This window comes from Polyodon spathula, chromosome 8 (genome assembly GCF_017654505.1).
Source record: "Polyodon spathula isolate WHYD16114869_AA chromosome 8, ASM1765450v1, whole genome shotgun sequence".
In the NCBI taxonomy this organism is placed as follows: Eukaryota; Metazoa; Chordata; class Actinopteri; order Acipenseriformes; family Polyodontidae; genus Polyodon; species Polyodon spathula.
In genome coordinates, this window is record NC_054541.1 from 47,394,135 (window position 1) to 47,407,224 (window position 13,090).

Here is a 13,090-nt window from a genome sequence, read left to right on the forward strand (position 1 = left end):
CCTGTGCCTCTGTTGCTCCGCTGTACAGCCGGGTCCGTACTCAGCGCTCACGCTGTGCTGAGGGGAGCCTGGGTTGTTTTTCCACTGCAGAGCTGTGTTACTGACGTCACACGCAACGAAAGAATTATTAACCCAGTTTGCTAAACGTTGCGCAAGCAAATGGTGTTCAAAAATGAATAGACCAACTACTACAGCTGTATCTTGTATCACTGTGTTTTGTAAATATATTTAGGAATGTCTTTATAATCCACAGATATGATTTGCCGAAGATATCCCATTTAAGGATAATTGTTTTGGGTTTTTTTTTTGTTGTTTTTGGTTTTTTTTCTAGTTGTTTTTGGTTTGGGTGCATAAGAGGCTGCGTGAGCGCAAGGAAAACCGTAGTTATATGTACTTATTTTTGTAAATGTTTAAAATTGTTTTATTTTCCACATTTGTGTTCATTATATTAATATAATGAAGGTCAAGAATGAGAAATTTGGTTTAACTTTGTGAGTTAGTACTGTACCCGCGGTTTATCCATTTGCTTCAAATCGTCAGAAATTCATGCTTAAACTTTTTTCATTTCTGACGCACGACTCCAGATCTTCCAAAAACTCGAGCCCGCACTTCCTCAGCGTCCCAAGGGTGTATTTTTTTCTCACCACACTCACTGCCCACCATGTTAGCTGTTTTTCTTTCAGGAGTGACTGGTGCAACGAAATGCTGGAAATCCTTAACCCAGCCCTGGCTCGGCTCACAGCCAGATTCAGATGCCTTGTGAGACCGGAGTTTCACGGTTTGGTTCCTGCTCTGCTCGACAAATAGCCAGTGGACAACCGCCCGTACCCGTACCGTACAGAGCCCTCACAGGTCGGATGTGCCAGTGGAGAAGCGGTACACGGGCTCCGAGAGATGTCAATCAACATAGTACTGTACTACCAAGTGACCTGTAGGGTGATGCCGAGCACCAAACCCTGAATTGTCCGGATATGCACTAAAAGCCAGCAAGTTACCAGAAATACTGCGTGGCATGGGAAAGTAATACTGCGCGCAAAAAGGAAGCCCTGACCGCTTTATTCACAAATCTAATCATGATAATATGCGAGCTAAATTATTCATTTGCAAGCTGACACTGCGCCGTGTAGTCTGCAAGAGGTTTTTACAGTTTGTTATTATAGGGTATACTAGGTGCAGTCATCCATAACCTGACTTACTAGTGCATGATGTACATAGAAAAAACTAATAGCATACGAAATGCTGTACGAGTACATTTTTTTTTTAAAGAACTTGTTCTTTTTTTTAATATATCCATCCATCCATTATCATTAACCGCATTAACCTAACCGGGCAGATACAGAGCAGGGCAGGACTACACCATGGACAGGACACCAGTCCATCGCAGGGCATCACACACACAAAGGACAATTTAGAACGATCAATCAAGATGAACAGCACCTATTTGGACTGTGGGAGGAAACCTGAGTACCCGGAGAAAACCCATACAGACACGGGGAGATCATGCACACTCCACACAGACAGACCCCTAGGCCGGTATCGAATCCAGGACCCAGTGCCGCCCTGCTTTTGAATATAGGCTAGGGAAAACAAACAAGGAAGCGGTTTGTTTTTCCTTGTTCGTTTTTTAGTTTTTGAGTAACCAAAAAAACAACAATGAACCAGCAGACTTTTCATTATTCAAAAAAGTATTCGTTTATTTCCTTAGCAGACCCCCCTTATCCAGAGAGACTTACTGCAGTAAGTATTACATATAAAATAATATTACATTATAAAATACAGTACATTCAGCAGCGATTAAGAGCACATTCAAATAAGAGCTTAAAATACAGATCGATTTAAAGTTTAAGGCATATAAAGGCGACTATGTGCTTGTCTGTATCTACCTATTATCTCCTCCTTGGCGTGACCCTCTCGCTCTTCTTCTACAGTTAGGCTATTTGGCGTAAAAAAAAACAAATCAAACAAAACAAAACAAAACTAGACGGTTTACCCCAGCCCCCCGAACAGTAGAGATTAAATCCATACTGTTAAAATGAAGTAATGCTTTCTTCTTGATTATTTGCAAATCCTAATTGTATTTAAAACAGCAGTATTATTACATGTATCATTAAATTGTGTTCAAAGTGTTAATTGTCTGTTTTCGCCAGGCGATATGTTTTAAATTAACGTTACATTCATAAATAATCAAGTAACGAAATCCAGTCGGTTTACAACATGGTAAAACTTGTTCTGTAGTCTAATATCAACTTTTCTAAACCTGTACTTATATTAGGGCGATCTCTAAATTTAGACTGGATGTACTGGCAGATAGGATGTTTCTGTGGTCCCTGCTTCTGCGATACAGGACATAAACATGTTAGCACTCTTTAGAGAATAAAGGCTTCCATATCAAATACCTCCCTGGTGGTATTTTTTAGTTAGTGTGCATACATTTCCACCATTAATTATATTGAAATGACTCTACCCAGTACTTTTTCTACGCATTGTTTATCACGTTAGGCTAGTTTTCACCGCTTCGTGAATACAGCAGGTGTACAAAGTAGGGGTCAAGAGGCTTATTGCGTGGTAAACACGTTACAGCTGTTTAGTGCTCGAGGCGTAAGTGTGTTATGTTTTTGTGTATGCATAATGCCATATTTTCTGCAGCTTAACCTGACTACATGTGTGATGGTTTTGTGTGAGTGTATAATGGAATATTTTCTGCAGCACAGAAGCTGCTGTCCCATTTTCTCCAGCAAGAGAAGCTAGATGGTTTCACTGGAGCAATAATGTTGTAAGACAAGTCTGATGTGCTGAGTGCTCGTTGATAATGCAGGAAATTCATCACGGCATTGTTAAGATGACCATACCGTAAATAGCAAATAAATTCAATTGTGCACGATGCCATAAAACAAGATCATGCTGTCCCAGATGAATATGCTGAACTGTTGTCTTGAACAATGCAGTGTAACAGAGAAAATTAAATGTGTGTGTGTGTGTGTGTGTGTGTGTGTGTGTGTGTGTGTGTGTGTGTGTGTGAATATTACAACCCTACACTTTAGCAGAGCTAATCTAACTAGCGTATAATAATAATAATAATAATAATAATAATAGTGACACCTTCAAGTGCTTCATTTGCACTAGCGCCAGCCAAACAGAGTTTATTCCTGTTTGAGAAAGCCTAAGAGAGGAAGCTTCATAGGATTGCATTACTTCATGCAAATAGTTAAACCTTCAATATTTTGTCATGGCCGATCAATATTTTCCTTGTGAAGTGTAATTTAAATAGCTTTAAACATGTAGTTAGTATTTATTGTAATTGCTGTTATGAATCACACCAAAGACAATTTGAGAATGGTTTCTCACTGTGATGTAGTTATTTTACACCCACCGCAATGTGTTTAGTAAACTGGATTAGAGGTCACGGGTGCTACTCAGCCGTAGAGACACACCTAGTTTTCTGGAAATCCAAGACGCTGGCAGCACATTGACCATTTCCAGAGAAGCAAGCGGACGAACCCTGCTGGGCTCTTGACGTGCACACTGTGAAAATGGCTGGAGTTAGCGGCTGCATGAAGTACTCGATGTTTTTTTTCAACTTCTTGTTCTGGGTAAGACAAGGGAATACTTTATTAGGCTAATAATATTACTACTGTATCAGGTTCAATAGACTACCTATACCGATTCATTGGTAAAAAGAAAGAATCTGCTGAATACATTCATGCATTGTAAGCAAGTTTTACAATAATTACAAGCGACCTATTCACGCTAGTATTCTTTTAAGAACCCGTGTAACAGTTTATATATATATATAGAGTAAGATATTTCCTTATGAGAAGGACGCATTCACTAAATAATAAAAATCAGTATCAGTTTGGAAAATACGTTACAGAACCACTGTTGAAAATGAAATTGTGTGTGTGTGTGTGTGTGTGTGTGTGTGTGTGTGTGTATATATATATATATATATATATATATATATATATATATATATATATATATATATATATATATATATAATATATTATATTTTAATTAAATTTAATTTGTTAATTCGGTAACTAATTCAAAATATGTTTTTAAATTAAGCAGAAAATTCAGGTAAATGCTGGTTAGCTGATGGTTAGATATGAGTTGGGAATTAGAACAAATATTGACTGTGCTCTTATTGAGTACCCAGCAGGTGTATAACTCCCAGAGAGCTGCAGGCAAGCTGCAGGAGTGCGCCCTGTTAGCTGGCTTTAGAGATTGTTAAGAACCTTCCTTTTTTTGTACCTGCTTACCCTGTTCTCCAACTGCATAGGCTGAACCAGCAGAACTAGCTGATATTTCCATCAGTGACCATACTACAAGTAGGAGTTTTACTTGCACTAAATCAGCTGTTTTTGCTTTTAAACTACTGGCTGCAGTCCCATTGGGAATTATTACTGGCAGAAGAAAAAGAGTTTTCACCGCTAATACAGCAATACAATTAGGCTGTTGCCAGTAGATTACCTATACCCCAGGCTTTAGTCACTGTTTAAATTAAGCACTGTACTGCAAATAAACGGGAACTCGCCTTTAAAAGTTATTTCTATAAAAAAAATAAAGATAAAAAAGAAAGTCTAGGTAATAGTTAACAACGGAAAGTAGTACTGTTTAATTGTTCGTCATGCACTCCCCATATGAATCTGTGCCTAACATGAACAAATGCAACTTGCTGTTAACCCTACCACTCCCACATCTAGCCCATGCAAGAACCAATACACCTTATCTGAAATGAACATTTCACACCAAAGTGTAGCATGAATGAGTCAATTGATTTCCAAATATCTATATTATGTAATAAATGTTACATCGGATTTTGATTTACTACGTAGCTAAGGGTGATTGTATTGCTTTATGTAGAGGATTGAGTGAGAAAACAAAGTGCTGTAAAGGTACACTGAGATAGCCACAATGATATGTGAGCATGATTGGAATGGACTGCTGTATTCTATTAACTCATATTCACAAACACCTGGATGGCTAAGCGATGAAAGGCTAATCCTGGGAGACAAGTGGCCTTGTTCTGGTGTACAATCTTTAATCTGCATTTCCTAGAAGTACTACAGGCTGCTGTAGGTCTCTGTGTCGTATTTGTCATTGTAGCAGCCCCTGTAATAATCTCAATTGGAGGCAAGGCATGTGTGTGTCACTAACAGGGCATGTTGTTTACTATTAATGGATAACTTCACAGATAAAAAACCTATACTCCGAACCTCCCCTCCCCTATTGAAAAGCAATAAAGCTTCAAATATCATGTTTCTCTCTTAGCAAACAAAAGGCTTCTGGGTGTTCTTTATAGAAACATATCTTCCATTAACTTGCCCAGCCCCAAGTCCTGGGTTTCAGAACTTGCCTTGTTTGGGTATATAATTGAAACCACCAGGTGCCAGGAGCTTGAATAATCAGGGTACTGGTAAGAAGAAAAAAAAAGAATCACGCGTATCACAAGTGAATAAGTCACCCCTATACACTACCGGTCAAAAGTTTTAGAACACCTCAATTTTTCCAGTTTTTTTTTTTAAACGCAGTTTAATGTCTCAATGTACTGTGCTTGAAGCTGTTGTCCTGTGAGCCGCCTATCACGCAAGCTGTTGACTCTCGGAAACTCCTGATTCTGTTGTGGCTTTGGGTCTGCCAGACCTCTTCCTGTCAGAGTTTCCTCCAGTTTCCAAGTGCCTTTTGATGGTGTAGGAAACTGTACTCACTGACACCTTGGCTTTCTTTGCAATTTCTCTAAAGGAAAGACCTACACTTTTAAGGGTTATAATGGTCTGTCTGTCTTCCTTTGTTTATTGCCTTTTTCTCACCATTATGATAGCAATATACTACTTCCTGCAGTACAATACTGTCCACATAATGCTTAAGAGGGTGTAGTAACACAGTCTGTTCCAACACTGCTTTTATACAGACAGAGGGTTTTGTAAGCAATCAACAAAAGTTGGGACACCTGTAGGAATTGTTAGCATCAACTTTCAAGGCTTAATTTACTTCCATTGCTGCAGAACAGCTGTAAGTTGTTAACCCATTACTTGTTCCCTGAAAAAGGCCTTTTTGTATAACTCTGAAATGTACATTATTTTTCAGTTTTTGGTAACCTAAACGTTTTTTTTAACCTCTGGCAGTTTACCGCTTTCCTTTGTACCTTTTCAGGTTATTCACTGGACTTGAACTGCTTAAATTTCAATAAAAACTGGAAAAATGGGGGTGTTCTTAAACTTTTGACCGGTAGTGTAGGTTTATTGATACTGTATGAGTTGGTAGGTTTACAACTTACTGTATTTTTCCTCTCGAACTCCTGGCTTATCACCACTTAAATAATATGCAATACACAATGTTTCTTACCTGAGACACACATACCCACACCCACACATACTGTGTCCGAGGCTCTGTACAGTTCTATGTTTATGAACCACATTTAACTGGAAGTCTTGTCCGACTGCCACACTAAAGAGTTTAGCACTTCGTACTTCGTCTCTTAATGGGTCATGTGACATTGTTTGTTTTTAAAAGCCCTTTTCAGCATAGATTGACATTGATATGGGTTGTAATGGAATGGAGTGACCAATCAATATAAAATGAGTGCCTGGAGAAAAGTAAAAACTTATTGGAAAATATGAAAGTGGCACTGCAGTGCTTTACCGTTTCATGATGAGTCTGGCCATCATTATGGTGTTTACCATTGAGAATCTTGTGTGAAGCTCAAACCATTAATTAGACTCTTGCTGTACATGTGAGCAACCTGCTTGTGAGGTCAATAAGCCAGTTTTTATAGCATGGGTGATTACATTGTTGGATTTAATGGTGGCTTATATTCTGTGTGAAAACAATTTTACGTGCATAAATTAAAGAAGTGGAAAGAATACATATTATACATATTAATTATATACATATTATATATATATATATATATATATATATATATATATATATATATATATATATATATTATCTGTAGTTAATCATGCCTCGTGAAAGCTGCTCCCATTCCCACGTTGCATGATGTGTCAGATAAAGGCTGGGTTTCAGTTAGCGTTGCTCTTTGCAATGAAGCTCATTGGTGAAGAACTGTGCACTAAAGCCTGTGCAATACTGATATACTTCCCCTCTGCACCTTCTCAGAATCAGCCTTGGGGAGTCTTTTCAGAAGCATGTTTTTGGCTCGAATAGTTAGCAGGCTCAGTGAATACTGATCCGAGCAAAAGCAATGATAAAGAGACATGCTGTGCAGAACACACATATTAGTATATATTGAGCATACTGCATGGGGCCCTGTGTAGCAAAACAAGAACAGTATGAAACCTCCCAGACAAAAAGCAGTTCACTGCAACAATCCAGCAAGCACACAGAGTTCATTCATTGTAACTTTGTAAATCTAATTTAACGACTTTCCATCGACCTTTTAATTATCCCAGGAAAGGGTCAGTTTGTGGAAAAACACTTTGCTGTGTAGTATTGACACAAAGCACCCTGTGCTTGCAGATTACATTGTTTTGTTGAATGGGGGTTTATTGCCTGTTCTGCATGGAAACAAGTATATGTGCTTCAGAAATCAATGCATGACTTGGTGCATATGTTAAACTGCTTGACGTGTAAACATGTAAATGGTTTAATCTAATCGCATCATCTCATTTGCAAGCTGTATCTGTAACAGTAAGCTGATCTGGTAGGTAAATATATTTTGTGATCTAATGTTTCATATAAAATTATGATTGCAACATGTGTGTTTTTTTGCACAGGATGTCATATTCAGTGTTGTTGTTGTTTTTACTCTTTCAGCTCTGTGGATGTTTCATACTTGGAGTTTCAATTTGGCTTCATGTGAGCAAAGATGTCCAGCATGTAAGATAATAATTAAAACAATTTTTCTAGTGTTATGGGAATGCAAGAGCATGTGACCACACCACATTAGTTGTTACACCTCTCACATTTGAGATGATTCTCATGGCATAGCCATGAATCTTAGTGATAGGTATACTGTTCTAAAGGTTTACCATAGTTAACTGCGCTTTGCCATGTTTGTTAATATGGTTTACCATACCATACCTTTTCTTTGCAATGCTTACCTATGCTTTACCATGCTTTCACTGTGCGTTATTGCACTTGACTATGGTAGACTTTTTTAAGGGTACACTCTTTAATCCAAGTGTCTTTTAGTTTTGCTAAACAAACAAGTACTGCTTTAAAAAGCAGCAATCTTTAACCCTCTCTAAAAGAAAGCTATCGTGATCTGCAAACTTGACTTCATTAATCAAAAGAATATTTTTTAAAAAAATGCAGTCCTTTACAGAACATTCTAGTCCTCAAAGTGCTTTGGATAGAGCCCTATGTTAATTCTTCTTTTTTGGTTGGTTCTCAGACCGTACAAGCTGACATCCCTGCTGTCAACCTTATGATTGCCATTGGGGCCATCATAATGGGGCTTGGATTTTTTGGCTGCTGTGGTGCAATCCGAGAGAGCAGGTGTCTGCTTCTTCTGGTACGTGTGGTGTTGTTTACATCAGCTTCACCTTCATCTCTAATGCCTTTTGTGAACCTCCCTCAACCAAGGGGAGGGTTGTGAATGCAGATGTGCTTTCAATATGCCTGCCATCCCATTGATCAGTTTTAGAAACCCATTTAAAACATGGTGCTGACAAACAAAAATAATACAAAAAAATGTACAAAGAACACAAACATGTCACCCCCTGACAGCCTTTCTGTTTTCTTGTTGCTGGCTGCAGTTTTTCATTGGCTTGCTCTTCGTCTTTATCCTCCTGGTCGCTGCAGGAATCTTGGGGATTGTGTACAGATCGAAGGTACAGTATGGATCATTTCTTTAAAATGAGGATTCCTTTTTTTTAACATGTTTGGAAAGCTGTGAGTCTCCTCAGAGCTGGAAAACTAGCACTTGTAGTTGAAGCCCCCCTTGATTTTAAATGTGGAAAATATCATTTGTAAAGGGATTTCCTGTAAAACAGAATATGTGATTAAAAAATTATAAGTAATAATTAGTCATTTAGCAGACGCTGTTATCCAAGGAGACTTACTGAGACTAGGGGGGTAAACTATGCATCAATAATCGCTGCTGCAGAGTCACTTACAACAGGACCTCAGTTTTACGTTTGATCAGAAGGACGGACCACAAGGAGGTTAAGCGACTTGCTAAGGGTCACACACATTGAGTCAGTGGCTGAACTGGGATTTGCACCAGGAACCTCCTGGTATCAAGTCTTTTTCTTTAAACACAGGACCACCAAGCCTAAATATAATATGGATGAAAAGAACGGGTTTCCATTCAAACGTACAGTACGGGCAACACTGCTCTAGACTACGCTGTCAGGCTCGGGTGACATAGGAATATAACAACACCTACTGTTACAGTAATTGGGAGGGTTTCCCTGCTAGTCCCTGTTCATGTTCTCGTAGGCTGTGTGTGATTGGGTTGGGATCACATACGTGAAGAGACTTGGAGATGGCAGATGGGTTACATAAATAAATACAGAAAGAAAGAAATAGGAATGAGTGGTTTACTCGACTGTTGTGCCCATTTGCCAATCATCAGGGACAGTTATCTGCCCTCCATCTGTTTAGGATTTCTGTTTTACCTCAGCAGGGGAACGGAGGACAACAAACAGTTAGTACATCTTCTTATATGCAGAACCCCATGACAAGCTGTGACCCCGCTCACTTCATTATCTTTTATTATTTCACTGTCGTCATACGCTTGCCTGGTAGTGGCATGCATGTAGGTAACTGATAGCTGCTGTGTTTGTGGTGGTATGATGGTTTGTGATGAAAGTATAAAAATCTGTAACAAAAGGAAAATCACTCATGCGCTTTGCTTCCTTTCCTGCGCAGGCTGAAGGGATGCTTACAGACACTCTTAAAAAGTACATTCCCATTGATAAACAGTCAGATGAGTTCAAGACTGACATTGAAAACCTGCAAACTCAGGTAAACTATTTATTTTTTGTTGCATAATCTTTGTGTCAGATTCTATGAGGTGTAATAAGCAGAGCACTATACAATAATATATACTGTATTCTTAACTGTGCAACTAATTCTTGGAGTACAATAGATTCTTCTTCTTCTTCTTCTTCTTCTTCTTCTTCTTCTTCTTCTTCTTAATAATACATTCATAAATACACTTATAAAATTCAATGACAAACATTTAAACTAGAATTCTGAAGACTTTTTGTCAAAATGTTAGTTACTGAATTGCTAACTTTGTCTTAGCTGCTGGATCAAACTGCCTTCTTGGGCCTTTCAGATGCTCCTGTATTGAGTTCCTGTATAGATACAACAAGATGGGCAAGCAGACAACATGTGTCAAATATATTCACTGGGATCAATAATGTGTCTGAAGTGAAATGATTTTATGGAATAAGATAGGTCATTTTAAAAGGTATTTCAAAACCCTTGCTTTCTCTCTTCAGGGCAAGTGCTGTGGACTGATCAGTGGTGTCCAGGACTGGGGAGCTGCAGTTCCATCCTCCTGCAATTGCAAGGGGGATCCCGCTTCAGACTGTGTGTCCTATAAAGGCACTGACGTGTACAAACAGGTCAGAACACAAATAATACCAGCAAGAACAGGGCATTGCATAGCAGTTTCATTCATTCCAGGTTTTACTACACGCTTCATTAGCGCCAGTGTACAACTTTACAAGCACAGATGTGTCTTATAAACTCATAGCAAAACCAGGAATGGATCAAACTGCTGTGCAATGGGAGTCTTATTTCCATCCCTGAATAATACATTGCCAGGGTTACAAAGCATTCAGCTTTTTAAAAAGCAGTAAAGGTCATCCCAGGCAGGTGAGTCGCTGCATACAGCATGGTCTGGTGTGCTGCTGTAACCCATTCTGTGTCCTGCAGTTTGTCCTGCATGTTGAAATACGAGCAAAATATGAGTCATTACAACATGCTGCTGTTGGGATATTTTTTATTTCTGTTAAAGAATTAAGAGTTAAATACTGGAGGAAACACTTTCAAAATTAGGCCCATTGTGTCTTGATGTAGCCTCAACTTAGAATAACGTGTCTGTAACCCCTTTCCCTTTATTACATCATTAATACTGCGTCCTGGTTAAATCTAACTGATATAATAAGGACCATACTGTGTGTTTAGCTAATACACATCCAGGGCATGGCATGAAATAACTGTGTTGGTCCTTTACAGCCTTGCCTGCAGTTCCTGACTGATATGGTGTCTAAACACGCTGGGATTATTCTCGGAGTGGCCTTCGGGCTGGCAGTTGTCATGGTATGATTTTCTTTCAGTTCATTTTCCTGCTGCAACTGTTGAGAGATCTAGCATCGAATATCTTCTTCAGATTTGATGCTGCTCAGTGATTCCTTTTGTATTTTTATTTTTGTAATTCTCATTTTGGAATCTCTCCCGTATTCGTTCATTCGCTCGACAGAATGACTGGGGTGAATTGCGTTGTTCCAGATGATGCTAAGCACATGCAAAGCTTGATCTAGTGATTCTCTGGATTGTGTAATTTAAGTTTAAACATACTTTTGTTTCCATGCATTGTACTTGTTATATAAAGAGGATAGTCTGCTGTTAATGCGCTCCCGAGGCTGGCCGTAGACTCCCTGTTGTAATTATGCCATCCTCTTTCATGGAACAGCCACAGCACACTGAACATTGGGGGTGTACCTGCCGTGATATTCTGAGGACAGCCCAAGCCCTTTGCTCACTGCGTTCAGCTTTCTGTCCAGGGCAGAATGTGCATTGCGCTTGTTGCTTCACTCCTCCTTTTGTCTCTTTTTCAGCTCTTCGGTTTGGGTTTCTCGATGTCACTCTACTGCCAGATCGGCACAAAATGAGAAGACCCAAGACCGTGTTCTAATTCTCAGCAATGGCTCCTGGCTTCTCGCACACGCAGAAAATGAACACGAATGGTTACAGAGCTTTTTTTAATGTAAGCAATTAAATCGAAAAACGTTTTTAACGAAGTAACGACTTATGCTTTGCCATTAACCCAAATGGTGTAAGTGCTGTATTTGTTGGCTGTGTATTACTAGTGGAGGTAAATATTTGATAAAATGTTTTCTTTTTTTTAACTTCTGGTATGAAGGGAATTGTGTAGTTTTTACTAAATGCTGTTTTAATAGCTTATATTTACATTTGTATTGCCAAATATGTTCTGAACCCCTGCATATTAAAGGTAGCTCATGTTTTACTGTATGCTGGTTGAGGGGGAGGGGGGTTTACCATCTGAACATGTCATACATGAGGAGCTCTCTGTGGACATGTACTGCTTTTATAGAGTGGAGGCAATGTGGATAATGTTTAGTTAACACTGATCCAAGCTATTGAAAGTATCAGGATTTGATTATATAAAGCATGGTTGTGTTATTGTATACATACATGCATACCTCGCACTTACTGTACATTGTTAGTCACATTTAGAGAACCTCTTATCCACCTGTTCCCACAAGTATAAGTACAGTATAAGTATCTGATGATATTAGGAGGCGCTGTACCTGCCTATCTGTTCCTACGTCACTCTTACAGTGGATACATGTCATTGTGATCTACTGTCTTCCTAATGCTGTTAGCGCTAATATTGTAATCACAGCTGTGCCAGGTATGCGTGGTGCTATTATAATGCCAGCTACGAACGGTATCTATTGTTATGACTCAAGCTTGTAAAGGCTATTTAAAAAGAGCCTCGTACTGACAGCGCAGCAAACATTGGCAAGCACTTACATCATTTCTTATCAAAGTAATCTTCATGTTATTGCTTGGGAATAAGCATGCCTGTCTCACACAGGAAGTCTCTCCCACTATTTCAGTTTATACTGGAATAAGGACTTTACTGCTTAGTAACTATCTATTCTGTCATTCTTTCTCACTGATAGGGTTCTTTGCTTCTGGTGTTTGTTTTTGAGGAGCGGCAAAAATACTGTATAAAGCAATCACCTATGAAATGTTTGCATTCGGTTTGTACAATTATTTTGAGCCGTGGCAATCAATAACTTGGTGCTTCATTGAAACTGTGTTAACTCTGTGCCAGTAGTGCAAGGCATTTGTTGCGTTAGTTGGATTTTTCTTTTTTCTTGTCTGTATAACTCTAAATAAATACTGAAAAACA

The 13,090-nt window shown here is 38.9% G+C and overlaps 1 protein-coding gene across 1 annotated transcript; it reads left to right on the forward strand.

Moving 5' to 3' along the window:
• Positions 1 to 3,477: 3,477 nt before the first annotated feature.
• On the forward strand, positions 3,478 to 13,090 carry LOC121320063 (tetraspanin-8-like). The gene is made up of 8 exons (XM_041258219.1): positions 3,478 to 3,590; positions 7,783 to 7,845; positions 8,363 to 8,482; positions 8,727 to 8,801; positions 9,844 to 9,939; positions 10,422 to 10,547; positions 11,164 to 11,247; positions 11,766 to 13,090. The coding sequence occupies exons 1-8, from the start codon at positions 3,531 to 3,533 to the stop codon at positions 11,817 to 11,819; spliced, it is 678 nt and encodes a 225-aa protein (XP_041114153.1). The 5' UTR covers positions 3,478 to 3,530; the 3' UTR covers positions 11,820 to 13,090.

Coding starts and splice junctions, on each gene's coding strand:
- LOC121320063 (XM_041258219.1), top strand. CDS start 3,531: ATGGCTGGAGTTAGCGGCTGCATGAAGTACTCGATGTTTTTTTTCAAC. Junction 7,846..8,362: donor TGAGCAAAGATGTCCAGCAT/GTAAGATAATAA, acceptor GTTGGTTCTCAG/ACCGTACAAGCTGACATCCC. Junction 10,548..11,163: donor GCACTGACGTGTACAAACAG/GTCAGAACACAA, acceptor GGTCCTTTACAG/CCTTGCCTGCAGTTCCTGAC.